Source organism: Accipiter gentilis, chromosome 19 (assembly GCF_929443795.1).
Source record: "Accipiter gentilis chromosome 19, bAccGen1.1, whole genome shotgun sequence".
Lineage (NCBI taxonomy): Eukaryota > Metazoa > Chordata > Aves > Accipitriformes > Accipitridae > Astur > Astur gentilis.
In genome coordinates this window covers 20,661,978-20,677,411 of record NC_064898.1, presented here as the reverse complement: position 1 = coordinate 20,677,411, position 15,434 = coordinate 20,661,978, and the positions used below count along the sequence as shown (strand labels likewise).

The 15,434-nt window shown below is 42.0% G+C and overlaps 1 protein-coding gene across 4 annotated transcripts; it reads left to right on the top strand.

Moving 5' to 3' along the window:
* Positions 1–2,475: 2,475 nt before the first annotated feature.
* Positions 2,476–15,403, top strand: CCDC90B (coiled-coil domain containing 90B). 4 transcript variants are annotated; one of them, XR_007508863.1, is made up of 10 exons: positions 2,476–2,614; positions 4,358–4,477; positions 7,192–7,295; positions 9,614–9,715; positions 10,364–10,405; positions 10,485–10,556; positions 10,640–10,693; positions 11,488–11,602; positions 12,801–13,906; positions 15,333–15,403. XR_007508863.1 is itself a non-coding variant. In XM_049823485.1 (9 exons), the coding sequence occupies exons 1-9, from the start codon at positions 2,512–2,514 to the stop codon at positions 12,854–12,856; spliced, it is 768 nt and encodes a 255-aa protein (XP_049679442.1). In that variant the 5' UTR covers positions 2,476–2,511; the 3' UTR covers positions 12,857–14,200. The 4 variants fall into 4 exon arrangements, 3 of the variants coding, with proteins under 3 accessions (XP_049679442.1, XP_049679443.1, XP_049679444.1); XM_049823485.1 differs by lacking the exon at positions 15,333–15,403 and having other exon boundaries at positions 12,801–14,200; XM_049823487.1 differs by lacking the exons at positions 2,476–2,614; positions 15,333–15,403 and adding an exon at positions 2,970–2,990 and having other exon boundaries at positions 12,801–14,200.
* The last annotated feature ends 31 nt before the right edge of the window (positions 15,404–15,434 follow it).

Genomic DNA, 15,434 nt, shown 5'->3' with positions numbered 1-15,434 from the left:
CATTAGGTACTGGGAGGCTGCTATAAGGTCTCCCTGGAGCCTTCTCTTCTCCAGGCTGAACAACCCCAACTGTCTCAGCCTGCCTTCACAGGAGAGGTGCTCCAGCCCTCTGATCATCTTCGTGGCCCTCCTCTGGACCAGCTCCAACAGGTCCATGTCCTTCTTATGTTGGGGGCCCCAGAGCTGAACACAGTACTCCTCCACATGAGGGTCTCATCAGAGCAGAGTAGAGGAGCAGAATCCCCTCCCTCGACCTGCTGGCCACACTGCTTTTGATGCAGCCCAGGATACAGTTGGCTTTCTGGGCTGCAAATGCACGTTGCCAGCTCATATACAGTTTTTCATCCACCAGTATCCCCAAGTACTTCTCTGCAGGGCTGCTTTCAATCCACTCATTGCCCAGCCTGTATTTGTGCTTGGGATAAAATCAAGGGGGTTTTATTACCAAGGAGATTTTTCTGCTCTGAAAGCCTGAATTTTTATATGTTCAGCTTAAAGCATTGCATCATACTGGCTGCGAGAGAAGTAGGCCTCTGGGAAAAGCACAGAGGGGTGACTTCAGACAAACTGCAGCTGCTGGTAACTGCTGAAAAATGCATCTTTTTTTAATCACAGATGTCTTATATCATGGCTTTAAAACTTTACAATTTCAGTTAGAAGTTTTTCTAAAAAGTACCACCAGCAATCTTTTTTGCTCTGCACTTTTATTTTAAGACGTAACTTCAGCATCCCTGGACTTCTATAGTGAAACAGATGTCTGAGAGCGCGTGATGTATTTTATTCTAAGTAGCACAAACTGAAAAGCAAGAATTCAATTTTGAAAAAAAAATTCTGAGGCTGTGAAATCTGCATTTTGCTGTCATAGGGAGTAAATGAAAACGGGTTGCCATTTGAAATCTTCAGAGTTCAAAAGCACGAGGACCCAGAGTTATAGTTTCATCTTTCAGAACTGGAGCTAGGGCTGGGTTTGCATTTAAAGTTAGGGATATTTGGACATAGAGGCAGGCTTAGAGAGGTTCACCTATGGCAGTCTGAGGCTAGAGTAAGTTCAGGACAGAGAATAAGGGAAATCAGGCTAAATCAGGAGCAGCTCACATCATCCAAATAGAGCTGGGAGAAAACAGCCCCGTAGACTCTGCACAGCCCTCTCCACCACAAATCTAACTCTGTATACAGTCATGGAAGTCCATATGTAAGAGAAATTCAGGGCTGTTTTCGTCCCCCAAAGTCTGTCTTGGGATGGTGTGTTTGCAGTGAATGCTCAGCCCTCCTATCACTAGACCCTGCATTTTCGGTCAATAGGTTTGCAGCCTCCAGAGCTGAATTTGCCTGTTCACACTAGTTGTATGCATGCTCCACGCCTGCACCTATACAGATCCAAATTGCTCTGAATTCTGTATGGCTTGTAGGCAGCCTGCTTTTCCTCTGGACCCTGCCTGCCCAGAAATCATTCTGCCCTGAAGGCAAGCAACACCAGGGCTCTTACAAGGAAGGTCTTTGACATGCTCTCCTGTGCTGGGCTAGATTATGAAGTCTGTGTAACTCAAACTTCTGTTTAAGCACTCTTTGGGGAATGCTCAAAACACTGGGCACACCGTCCTGGATTCTCACATATACCTCACGGATGTTCCATCACGCTGACATGGCACAAAAGCAACTCAGCTGGCCCCAAGGCTGCCTAGCCACTGCTCCGTAGCATAACACAGGTAATAGCCACAGCACCTTCACGAGTTGTTTCACCCAGATACGTTATGACAAACCTCCCCAGGGTGCACATGCTGTCCAGCAGCAAAGTGAAGTGTCCTTTATTCTAACTTGCAGTGTGATACCCAGGATGTTTTTCCATTTGAGCTGGTTAGAGCGCTGCTTATCTCTGAGCCCTTGGACGAGCCCACTGACGCAAGCCTATCTCCGGATATCCCTTCTCTGTACATTTTCCAAGCAGGAGCAGTCTGCAGATTTTCCTCCTACCTCTTCCTCTACCCGCTGTACTCTGTGGGTGCTTTAACTCTGCCCGTTCACCTTGGCTCTGAGCAGGCATCGACACCTTGCACACACATGCCACAGCACCACAGACCAGATGGCTCGCTTCCACCACTGGCCTAAAACCCCGCCCAACCCAGACTGATTTGTTGCGGCTGATTTGCTACAAGCTTTAGCCAAGCTCCGAGAAAAGCTTGATGTCTGCAGCGGCCAGGCTGCGGACAGCAACTTCACCTCAGAAACGACGAGCAACGACGCAAAGCCGCTCGCCGAGAACCAAGATGGCGGCCTCTTCGCTGCGCGCCCGCCAAGGGCCGCTGCGTGCGCATGCGCAGCGCTCGCTGCCGCTCCTCCCCTCCGCATGGCGGCGCGGCGCCGCCTCCCTCCAGCCGGGCCCCTTCTCTGCGGCCGAGGACTACAGTACCCAGCGTGCCCTGCGGGGCCGGAGCGGAAAGGCGTGCGGACTGCGCTTGCGCAGTGGGGACGGCGAGTGATGCCTGACGCCGGAAGTGGTGGGCCTGTGGCGCCATGAGGGGCGCCGGGCGCGGCGCCGCGCTCCTCGCCTGCGGCGGCGGCTCCCGGTCGGGTCCGCTGCCGCTCCGGGCCCTGCTGCCTCCGGTTCCTCGGAGAGGTGAGAGGGGCCGGAGGGCCGTGCTCGGCCCCTTGGCCCGGGGAACGAGGAGCGAAAGCGGCAAGAGGGGGCGGAACCTCGGCTGGGGTGGAGGGTAACCTCGGCCTCGGCCGGGCGTTGGGCGGGCCGGGCTCGTTGCCTGAGAGCGGCGGTGGGGGCCTGTCCCCGCGGCGGCGTGTGAGGGAGCACAAAACGCCTGCCTTTGGGGCTGTCACAAGGCGGAGGGCAGGGGTGCGTTGCGTGGGGAAGAGCGGTCGCTTGAGTAGGTTGTGGGGACTGACAGAGCGTTTGAGGCCGGGGGAGCAACGGGAGTCAGCCAGGGGGTGCAGAAAGGCATCGCGGAGTGGTGTCTCGGATACCGTCTGTGAAAACGTCGGTGAGTTTGTTAAGAGTCTTGGCTGGTAGTTTTCCGCCAGGCTCAGGCTTCATTTGGAGGACAGCTTTGGGGCGAGAGCCGTGCATCGAGTCAACAGAGGAGTGAATCGGTAGAAGAAGGAGCAGCGTGTCTAGGCAACCCAAAGCTTCACGCTGTAATATTAGCTTTTCTGAGAGAATGTCTCTACAATATATATGTTCAATCCAGTGAAAAAAATCCACTAACGCATTTAGAGGACAAAGAGCTGTGTGTTTAAAAGCTGTCATGGCTTAGTGAAAAAAGAACATTGTATTCCACAGTAAATGTTAGAGTTATTTTAAGTTATTTGCACGTTCGCACACTTAAACACTAATCTTTCCTTCGTTTCTTAAATCTTAAGCAGACTTTGGTTTGGATACTGCAGCTGGCTTCATTATAGTCACTTCTTTAGAGTAGATACAAGGTAGCACATAACTTGATTTATTTAGCAGTGGCACAATATAACTTCCCTGTTGTTTAAATGATATAAAGGTTTTGGGTAAAGGTCTAGATAAGATACAGAACAATGTTTTGGTTAAGGCAGAGAGCCAGCAGTGCAAAAGGCTTCGAATAAGCATGGATTTAGAAGTAACAGGGCTTTTTAGATAACAAAGACTCTATCAGAACAGAATCTGTAACGTGCAAGGCCCCACAAAGATAAGATGAAGGGAAAAATATGCTTGAAATAAAGTAGGAGAAGCAGTGAAACATCTTGTGGGAAGGCACTTGTGTAATAAAGAGTGAATCTTTAATACCCATCTCTGAGGTATTAGGTGCAAACACCATATCACCTTGTTTCCCAATTACTTTCCTGGTGAACCAACAGATTAATTCTGAACATTAGATTTGCATAGGTTGCTAAAAAAAAAAAACAACTGTGGCTTTATCTTCGCACATGGCACTCTCCTTGCTGGAAAGGATAGTGACTGAAGAAAGTGTAAAAAGAATATGATTGAGGGATTTTGTGAAGAACCAAATGAATGATGTTAGCTGTAACCAGTAGAAATTGGCAGTATGTTAGAACTGCTGATTTTTTAAAAGTGATGTTTCTCAGATATTACAAAACAATTGGTTTTGGTGGGTTTTTGTTGTATCAGGATGCTTGTCTGTTACACAGCTTCCTAGTTACACAAATGGACTTAAGTTCAATATATGAGTCCTAGTTGGTGTAGATTTCCTATGGAAAAGGGATTGATGGTTTCTGGCACATGCTGCAACCAGGCGGTCAAAAGGACCCAGCTTTTTGTTGCAATGTCCGTGCAGCTTTGCTATGATGAAAGAAATTAAAATTATCTTATTGCAGGATAAACCAATCGGGTTAAGTTTAAGGCACATGTTGTCACTTCCAGATTTTGCTGCCACGCTCGTTAGGAAGTCGTATGATGTCAGAAGGGTTGAAATCACTCCCCTGGAGCAGCGGAAGGTAACTTTTGATACCCATGCTCTAATGCAGGACCTGGAAGCCCATGGTAAGTGATATCTGATAAATAATTCAAAGGAAAACTTTTAGTTTAAGTACTATAACTTTGAGTGCTATCAATTTTCCCAAAGTACCAATACTTGGTGTTACAGAATGTTCTGGCAGCCTCTCAAGGAGGCTGGTGAAGGAGAGGGATCTGACATTGACGCCTCTGTAACTATACAAGTAACTATTACATTACATTTGCCTTATTTGTAGCTGTAGACAAATTCATATAGTGCCTTCCAGCCAAGGAACATAATACAGTTAACAAATGTAAAGTAACAGTTAAACAACTGTTTTCTAGCAAAAATGAAGCTTTAATAGAAGTTTCTTCTACTAGCCTGCTAATAGTAACGTAAGGTTTTTTCTAACTAGAAATATTTGCAGCAGCATAGTGCCATGATGCATTCTTAATACCTGCATTTTTATTTGGTGAGTGTGGCTGGCTGAAGTCAGATGAAAGGTCCATCTGGCCCTCGTTTCTGTCCCCTGACAGCAGCTGTGAGTCAGTGCCTGCACAAGAGTGTTAGAACAAGGCAGATTTATGTGACGCATCCTCTTCTCCTTTCTAAGCCTCCAATTCTCTTCACTCCAGAGGTATTTTGGGTCAGCTCTGAGTTTTAGTAACCTTCAATGGAATTCTTGTCACATGCCTGTTCAGCCCCTGAACCACTATAAACTGATTAGTACCCAAAACATCCTTTCTCCTGGAGTTTCAGACGTCCACTCCTTTTGTTTCTGCAGAATCTGGCTTCTACAAGGTTAATTTGATGCCTGCTCAGCTCTTTTGTGGGAAGAGGGAATGAACAATTGATCTCTCATGTCATTCATGATTATGTAAACTTCTGTCCTACTTCCCCATCGTTCTTTTCTAAACAGAAGAATCCAAGCTTGTTGAATTTTTCCTTGAGCAGTAGCTTTTCCATACTTTTTGACCATGCATGATGCCCTTCTGTGAATCTTTTCCACTTCTATCGCATCGTGTTTCAAACGGGAGGGAACAGAGCTGCTGGCATTACTTGACAACTGAATGTCCTGTGGATTTGAATAGTGACTTAACGTTGCATCTATTTCATTCTCTGCTACTTTTCTTTGTAATTCCCAAGGGTTTGGTTTGCTTTATTGATCCCTACTAAGCATTGAGCTGATATCTTTATCAGACTAGCAACTACCTTTTGAAATCCCAAGATCTTTCTCCTAAGTGACAGTTAGAACCTTATCCAATCTGATGTTAGGATTTTTTTCACTATTTGGGTCTAATGATAATATGTATTAGAAGTTAGAAGACTCCTAATAGTCCACTAATGATGTTTGGGGTTTTTTTCATGCATGTCAGACTTGTCAGCCTGTAGTTCCCTATATCTCTTCTGGAACTGTTTTTAAAAACTGAAACTGTATTTGCCATTTTCCAGTCCTCGGGTAACTGAGGTAGTTTGTGAGATGTTACTTGTCCCCAGTACTAATTCAGCTATTTCTTCCTCAGGTTCCTTTAGAGCTCTTGGGGTGAAGTCTGTCTGGTGCTGGTACACTGTGTTGTTATTCAGTTTAATTTATTTCATAACTTCTACAAATACTTCAGTACCACAGTGGGTGGGCTCTATAGGCAAAACCTATACGTATCACAGAAGTGAGAGAGGCATTTAGTTTTTCTCAGACTTGCTGCAGGCAGTTTTCAGGCTCCATTCTCTTGCTTATATGAATTTCTCTGCATTTTCTAAACTTCCATGCAATAAGGACAGTTCCTGCTATAGAGGAAGAACAAAATAATACCTAAGTAACCCTGAAAATTCAGAGAAATTGAAGCAATACTGTGACACCTCTTAGTGGAAGGAAACTGTCATAAAGCATGCATAGCTTTTTTTTTAGTCATGTAAACCAATGTTGCACCTTGACAATACCATACTTTAGAAGGGAGCAGTGGCATATTTCTCAAAATAGTTTGCCTTGAAAGCATTTTTCAACAAAACATTAATTGACCCCACTTTATAAAATGGGCCAATTGAAATACAACACATCAGTGAGATTGCTGGAAATAAATCTTCAGGGCAAAAGCTCTCAGCACTAGATCAGATATGGCTAAAGTGGCAGCTGGGCGGGGCGGGGGGGAGGGGTTCACTATTCACCACACATCATCTTTAATGCTTCAGAATTGCACCAAGCTATGGACAAAGTGTAATTTTTTATCATCAGAAAGCAGAAATCCCAGTTTGAGTTCATTCTGCGGGCAATGGGTGCAGCAGTTTTAAAATTAGTTTTGCGTGTGTTTGTGTCTGTGCAGAACAATTTCGATATATGCAGGCTTACCTTTTAATTTTATTAATCTATAGGATGCATGCTTTGTAGCTCAATTTAAGTTTGGTTTTAACAGAATTTGCAAAAGTTTGTTATAAAGTAAAATTTTGCTGAATTATTTCTATAGTGCATGAACAGTTAAACAATGTACAGAAATTTGGTCCTCCTGTCAGCTGCATGCATAGTCTATTTCTGTATATTAAGTTAATGTGCTTCAGATTTTTGCAGGGTTAAGTCTGGTTTTTTTCTATTTAAAAGTCACAGTGACTGGTTTCTTGCTGTCAGTTTTCAGTAACTGTGTGACTTCCCATTTGCCATTGTAGTTAGGTACAGCACTTCAGTGTCCCCATTTATTACGTACTTCTTGCTCTTATCTTCCTCCAGCTTTCTAATATTACCTTAACATGTCATCCTTTAACTGTCTTTTAGGCTTTGGGAAGGAGCAAGCGGAGACCATTGTATCGGCATTAATAACCCTGTCGAATGTCAGTTTAGACACAGTCTATAAGGATATGGTTACACAAGCTCAGCAGGTAAATAGTTGTCTATGGTGTACACATACAGCACTGTGTAGCTATAATGGTTCATATTTGCATATTTAAAAGGCAAGTGAGCAACTTTCTATAGTACTATAAACAGTTCGCTAAGGTAGGTTTTCCTAAGTTTCAAGGTGGTATTAAGAATAGTAATATCTTGCACCTTTCATCTCACAGGAGTGTTTTCCAAATGCAGCCACAATTTATAAATGTAATGCAGAGATTGCTTCACATGCAGCTGAAAAGCTTTGAGGGGAAACCAAACTTTTAACTGTACTTTACAATGGTTGAGGGCAGAAGAGAGAGTCAAGGAGGGGTTCCTGAGAGATAACAAGACCACCTAAAATACCAGAAAATTGTCAGTGTTTTTATTGAACTTCAGTAAGGATGTCAACTCTGTTCTGAGATACATTGTATTTGTCCTATTTTCCTATTCATAAACTAAAAACTACTATTAAAACTATCCCATTATTTTGCTCTGCATTTTGGTCTTTAAAGCTCCATCTATAGTAAAAGCCAAACATGGCTAGGGTGAGGGCTCAGGCACCACCACATGGTCGTCCAGAGCCACTGCAGTGCCCTGGCTTGATTTTGACCTGTGCCAGCTCTCCATCTCCCTGACCAGGGCACAATTTATGTGAAAGTGTAGGGCCAGGAACTGTTCCCACCAGGCAGCATGGTCAGAGCCACCTTGATTTAGGAGGAAGATATTTTAGCCATCTGGATGTAATCTGTGGTGTGTCACGTGCCCTCGGGCACAGCAAGTGGGCTCTGAATTATTCTGTTGCTGGTATAAACCTAGCTGCTTGCGCTGGCCAGGTCAGCACCTCAGCCCGCACTCAAGCAAAGCACTGAGGTGTCGTCTTCGCTTAGATACTCAAGTTCATGTTTGTGGACGTATCTGGAGGCAGTGAATCAGTGAAGTAGCTTGTCTGGGTTTTCCGCTGATAATAGAGGTGGTGACAAGTTTTGTTTTAACAAATTGCCAAAATAAAAAGAACTTTAGTTTTTCTTGTAGGCTAGACATCTGGGCCAGGGTAATAGAGCTCTGATGCACAGTAGTGGTTTTAATAATTACTCAGGAAGGCTGTGCAAGCTGAAATTAGGTGCCATTCTTCTTCAATGAGTTAATGCAATTAAGCATTCATTGCTATTTTATTTAAACTGCTGAGCCTTACTTCCAACAGATTTTTATCTACTGGCATTTATTCTGAATGAAAGTTATCTCTTTTTCTATAAATCTCAGAAGACAAAAGCTTGTATGTGTCTCGTTTTTTCATCAAAATGGAAATCTTTCTTTTTGGAAATCCTATTATGTGTAAAGTCAGTATTCCAAATATAATTTGCATGGAATTGTGTTCTGGTTTTTATAGTGTAGTCAGTGTTGAGACTGAATGTTTTAAGATGGGATGTGGGAAATCAGCTCCTTAGTGTAAATGCAACTGAAGTTTTCCCAGGAATTGTAAAAACTTCATTGTGTTCAACAAAGTAGTCAGACTTCAGTGGAAGTTGGGCGAGGGCATATTTTAACGAATTTAGTTCAGCGTAGGATCTGAGAAGTACTGTTTGCTTGTAGTCTGGATGAGAGCTCTTCATTTTGCTGGCACTCAGCTTTAAAAGCAGAATCCCACAGAGATACAGTATTTTCCATGCTGAATAGTAGGGTAACTTCCTTATGCTAACTAAAGGAGTATTGCTTTCAAGATTCTAAAATACAAAGTTTCTTCCTTTATTTTCTTTTTTTTTCTTTCACTCTGTAGTTTGTAAATAGTTGAATTCTGAACTCGTTAGTCCAAACACCAGGAAGGCCTTTTTCAGTGCTAAAAAGCAATCTTTTACTAGTGTCCATCAGACTTGTAATGCTGAGAGGACAGTGTGATACTCGTATCATTAAGTCTTTGGCTTTTGATGACTGTGGGCAAGAAATGGAAGTGCTTACTTAGGAACTGGATTAAAACCAACAATTAATGCTTCATAGGCTACTGAACGTTCATTGAAAATGGAAGAGGATGAAGGACTAACCTGTAGTTTTGGGTCTATTTCATTTTATGGCTACTTGGATTAATACCACTGGCGTTTTTTGCTTAAATTCAGAGTTAGTATACAAAAGCAGCAGAAAAAGCACAAAACCAAAACCTCTTGTCTTTCAAACAAATTACAGCTATAAAATTGTGTGTTTCTGTCACTTTCTTGCTGGAAAGTCTCCTCATTGTTGTGCTTTGCAGTAGCTAATTTCACGATTTCAGACCCAAAAATCTTTACTTTCCTTTATTTGCCAGAAAGTGTGCAACTTAACATGTTTTATTGTTTCGAAGGAAATAACTTTACAACAGATAATGGCGCATTTGGACTCCATTCGGAAAGATATGGTCATCCTGGAGAAAAGTGAATTTGCAAATTTGAGAGCAGAGAATGAGGTACTAATAAATATTTTTAATTAAGCAGTTAAGTTGTAATATATGTTGGGTTATACCTGTTGTACATTTTTGTGGAACAAAATATGAATGTAAAAGTAATTCCGGATACTTTTATCGGAGTTGAAGTGTTTGTAGATCACAACTTCTGTGATCACAGAAAAATACATTTCATGTGATAAGATTTGCTCAGTTCTTCTGTAAAGTAAAAAAATTCTACACATCTTAGAATCATCTTCTGTAATTTTATTTAAGTGTGATTCTGGTACAGTCTTGTCACCATTAACCATAGAATGCAGGGAGAGTAGTTGGCTGTTTCTTTGCAACAATTTAATTAAACCGGTGATTGAGACATGTTTTGCTTAATAGCATTTTGGTATTTTTCTGCTGTCTTTAGTCTCAGAATAACAAGATCATCATCGTTACAAAATAATCCCTTTATTTTGAGCAAAATTCCCAGCAGATTCTATATGGCTATACAAATTGAACGCACCAGTTAGGATATTTAATCAAGAACAAATTGCCCCATTGGGAGAAAAATTATGGAAGAATAATTGCGTTCATGTGGTGTTAACACTTACATGACTGATTAACTTGGTCAGCAGTTTTCTGAATTTGTAAAATTGTTTTTTTTTCCTCCTCTGCACTTAGAAAATGAAGATTGAATTAGATCAAGTTAAACAGCAGTTAATGGTAAGTAAACAGTAAGTACCTACACACTCCTGTTAGGGAGAGTAAATAGTTATTTTCATAATCTTTATTTGCTTTAAAGAATGAAACTGGTAAAATCCGAGCTGACAGCAAGCTAGACATAAACCTGGAAAGGAGTAGAGTGACAGATATGGTAAGCTGGTCTATCAAGATACTCTTTCCAGTTCTGTGTCTTGTTTTCTGTTACTACAATTGTAATTTATCTTTTATCCACAGTTTACAGATCAGGAGAGGAAACTGATGGAAGCAACTACAGAGTTTCATAAAAAAGTAAGTATTGAACAAAGCTCATTTTACATTGAGCGGGATACAAGTTACACATTGCATGTTATGTAAACCCCAAACTTTTGTGAAAGTTAGTAGATTTTTGAATGTGATAAAGCAAAAGGCTGGGCTGTATCACTCATGTCTGTTGTACGTGTCTACTGCCTAGGCCTGTGGGATTGGCACTGAACACTGTTCAGGCAGGAAGAGACATCCTAGCCTTGTGTCTCGCTTCCCAAGTATCTTGCGTGCAGGCTGTTACAGGTGGGATGTGCACTGTCGTGCTGCCCTTCCCAGTATTAACAGATGAGCTGATCAGCTGTACCGGAGGGATGGTTCCAGTGCCTACAGCCAAGCAAGTATTTCAAGGGCTGGAAGTCCTCAAAGGTGCTAGCGAGCACTGAAGACTAAGAGGCTGAAGGTGGACATGTCCCATCTTCAGCGCCTCCTCCCTTTTCTGGATATGGCTTGTGAATGCTTAAACCTTTGTTTTGCAAAGATTTAAGGGTACTCTAGGCACTGTAGAATGCCCCCTTTAGGAGGCACTGGCATATCAGGGACAAATGTCTATATGATCTGAGCTTTCTCTTTTTCTCTCTCTTTGGTATTCTTCCTGGATTGTACTAAATGCTGTTCTGTGTCTTCTAAGGTCTCTTACCAGTTATGTATTTTACTTCAGTGATAGGTTGGAAATTTGTTTCTCTTTCTTGTTGCTGGTAGTGTGGTATTCTTATTTGGCTTTGCAAAGCTGAAAGGGCTAGAGATCACTGTCAAATATATGCTGTCTTTTAATATTTCAGGATTCAAGTACCAACAGTGTTATCTCAGAAATCAGTAATAAAATTGACACTGAAATAGCTTCCTTAAAAACACTCATGGAATCGAATAAACTTGATACAATACGTTATTTGGCAGGTATGTGATAGGCAAGTAGGTGAGTACCAGTATTGGTATTTTGGATGTGTAAAATTTTATTCAAGAGTATATGCTAAGTGAATTCAAGAAGCCAGTTGTGTAGCAGCAGACAACTGGGTTTGGGTGGGGGAGACAGATGCAGGCACACAGAGACACCCCCAACTGGAAGAAATGTGACATAGAACGCAGAAGCGATGGGAGCATGCAGACATTGCTGCAGTTGGACTAGGATTGTGCCCAGCACTGGGATTAGGAGGAATATGGACATGATTTAGGGAAAAAAAAAAAAAGAAAAGCCTAAATGCCTTGCCTAGTCTGACAGTACCTCTGCTTGCTGCAGGGCAGCCATTTATGTGGCAGAGTTGCTACAAAAGTTCTCCTGAGGTCATTTAAGTTACCCTGAAAGTTAGCTGTCATTTAGGACTAGTCTGCAAGTGACTAGTTCCATTTCCCATTCAGTCCTCCACAGACACATCGTTTCAGTGTGGTGGTACTGGTACTTCCCCCTGCCAAGCAGAATAAATTTCAGTCTGAGTTGAGACTGTCTTCTCAATATATACATAACCAGTGAAATTTTTATTGTATTGGACCTGGATAAGAGTGTGATGTGTTATTTTTGGAAGTGAGAACAAGTTCAAAGGGAAACATAATTAGCTTTATTCTAATACTAACTGAAACAGCAGCTTAACAAATCTGAAAGACAACTCATCAGGCTTCAGAGGTGCTGCCTAGATACCCTAGTGTTGTGTCAGGTATGTGTATTGTTAGTTCCTTGTCATTTTGTTCAGTGGGAAGTCATTTTAATTATGTTTAATGCAAGATCTGGTACAGCCATCTCTCCTGTAATACAGTTTCCAATAGATGGGTGACAGTAGTAGAATGTAGCCTGTTGTGCTCTGTATTATCCAGCATAGTTACTCAGATGTGTCCCTGAAAATGTGGTTCCTCAGGCTGCTGAATTTGACCTCCCGTCTCACCACCTGGGCAGTGCTACTGTGCAGGATATTACATCTAAGTAATTGTCTTCTAAAATGATTATATTGCATCTACAGCAATTCAGGAAGTTTAGGAGGCTCTGCTCTATAGTTGTTATCATTCTTCCATCTGTTTGCAGTTAATTTCCTGTATGTAGAAGGTGATACAATTTAGCATTCAGCTAATTATTTCCCTTTGTTTGTGGTTTGGTTTTTTTTAACAGCTTCGGTATTCACTTGCTTAGCAATAGCACTGGGATTTTACAGGTTCTGGAAATAGATCTAAATGGAATGACTGCATCAAATACAGATGGAGAAAAGGCCACGCAGGCAACATCAGTTCAACGATCATGTTTGTGCTGTAGAAGACCTTGGTACCTTTTTGTTTTGATATTCCTACTGTGCACTAAAAATGTTTTCTGAATATGTGACACTAAGGATCAAAATAACTGGGGGGGTAAGTAGAGGCAAACAGTAATATTTCATTGTCCCCTATTGAATACTGTATTTATTTCAAAGGACTTCTTATGCTAAATCAGAAAGTGTTTCCTAACTTGTTTTAGAATAGTTTTCTTTTTGGAACATTCTCAGTGGAACGTTCTCACTCTCAGCTCCTCTCAAAAATGGAAATATGAAACATTTGGTATGGCCTTGAAAGGATAATACTGTTCCCAAGTTAATATTCCTGTAATGGGAATACTAATGCCAGATTCCAACAGATCTACTCTGATCCAAGTAAATTAATCTTAAATACAGGATCTGGATTTTTGCCTTCAGTTTGTTCCTCTCTTCTGACAGATGGAAGCCTGGCCCTTTGGGGTTTTTTACCTTATAAACACACACTCCAAGGCATTTACTGAAGAATCCTTGTTTTTTCTCAAAAACTGGTTTACATAAAAAATACCATGTAGAACTAAAACGTCTCTGTAGAGTTATTTTTTTTCAGTATCTCTTGCAATTTCTGTAACCCCAGAGGTCAACAGAATGGGAGAACTTCTCTGTCTTTATCTTTCCAAGGGGAAATGCCTCCACTCCCATCAACTGTGTACAGCCCTGGGGCAGATAAGTGCTCTTACTTCCTCCCTTCAAGTAGTGCAAAGTATTTCCCATAAACCCTCATGTATTTTTGGGGCATAGGTTCTGACTTGTAACATGGAAATACTCAGCATCTCAGTGGTGCCAGTGTGGTGGTGGTTGTCCTCCCATCTCCACGCTCCGCCGGACTGTTCTGTAACCCTGTGGGACACACTGACACTCCTGACTTTTGGCGATGACCCCTCTACCTTCCGCAAGGACTTCACAACTCTTTTGCAGAGATGGGAGATAGCAGGTAGATGTTTTCCAAAACTGAAGCAGCTACACTTTGTTGAGTACAAATGCATATGCTTGGTTTGATTCTTTTAATAAAATAATAATTAAAAGAAAAGTCTTCCTGGATTAAACTTTTAAGTAAGAGTAGGCCCTTTATGGGCTGAAGAGTATGTATTACTGATTAGTGGCAATTTTTTTAATTGCAATTTTATTCTGTTTACAGTTTAACTTGCTGCTATCCTGCCCATTCTTACATTCTGTGCATTAAATTATTTATTATCTTAATTTAAGAAAATAAAATTAATTTCTTATATTTGCTATCTGACTGAGAGACTTGAATACAGATTACCAGTCTGTAAAAACATGTCTTTTACAACAGGCACAGTGCTATTATATTGGGAGTTGACGCTGCTTTTTGTGTTGTCTATGTGTTTGTCAAATAGGCATGGGTGCCAGCAGCAAGGGTCTCAGCAGGTGGCCGGCAGCCACTGGTGTCTGTTGTAACTGTTGCATGTACAAATCCATCTTCTTGTAAGTTATAGCCGTTTCTGAGGTTCTCATAATTGGAATGATTTGGGTCAAAAAGGACCTTTAAAGTGATTGAGTCCAACCGTTAACCTAACACTGTCAAATCCACCACTAAACAATGTCCCTAAGCACCACATCTACACGGTCTTTTCAGTATCTCCAGGGATGGTGACTCAGCCACTTCCCTGGGCAGCCTATTCCAATGCCTGACAACTCTTTTGGGAAAGAAATTTTTCCCAATATCCAATCTAAACCTCCCCTGGTGCAACTTGAGGCTATTTCCTCTTGTCCTATTGCTTGTTACTTGGAAGAAGAGACCAACCCCCACCTCACTACACCCTCCTTTCAGGTGGTTGTAGAGAGAGATAAGGTCTCCCCTCAGCCTCCTTTTCTCCAGGCTGAACAACCCCAGTTCCCTCAGCTGCTCCTCATAAGACTTGTGCTCCAGACCCTTCACCAGCTTTGTTGCTCTTCTTTGGATGTGGAATGACTCTGGTTGATGTTTTGCACTGTTCCTACATGTGAGTTTAGCACCGGTGGTGATGTAGGAAATACCTCATCTACTGCAGCTTCTCACCACCATCAGTGGGCCCTAGAGACTGAATTTCCCATCTTCAGCTCTGATACAAGGCTTATGCTGTTGGTGTGTCTTGCCCTCTGTGCACACAAATACATTGATTTTATTTTTTTTCCAGTACCTTTGAAATTCTCAGAGATTTAAGTTTCCTTTGGTAACTAAGGAGAGGACAGATAAGGATTCAAGCATTAGCAAATTAACCTTTAGGTGCAAGGATTTCTTATTAAAATCAAAACTTTCAAAATACTATGCACAATGAGGGTTCCAAAGGGAAAAAAACCTCACAATAGTACACATGAGAGAAAAATCTTTATATATGAAGTCATTAAATGTTTTTTAGGCATGGAGGAGAGGTCAGGATTGCCATTTCTAACCACAACATGCCCCATAGCCCAGTGAACTCTTCAGCCCCAAGTTAGACTCGGAGGCCCACCACTGCAGT

Excerpts from the sequence above, each read along its gene's own strand:
- CCDC90B (XM_049823485.1), top strand. The coding sequence starts at position 2,512 with ATGAGGGGCGCCGGGCGCGGCGCCGCGCTCCTCGCCTGCGGCGGCGGC. Across the intron at positions 4,478-7,191 it reads GCAGGACCTGGAAGCCCATG|GCTTTGGGAAGGAGCAAGCG; the intron begins GTAAGTGATATC and ends ACTGTCTTTTAG. Across the intron at positions 9,716-10,363 it reads ATTTGAGAGCAGAGAATGAG|AAAATGAAGATTGAATTAGA; the intron begins GTACTAATAAAT and ends CTCTGCACTTAG.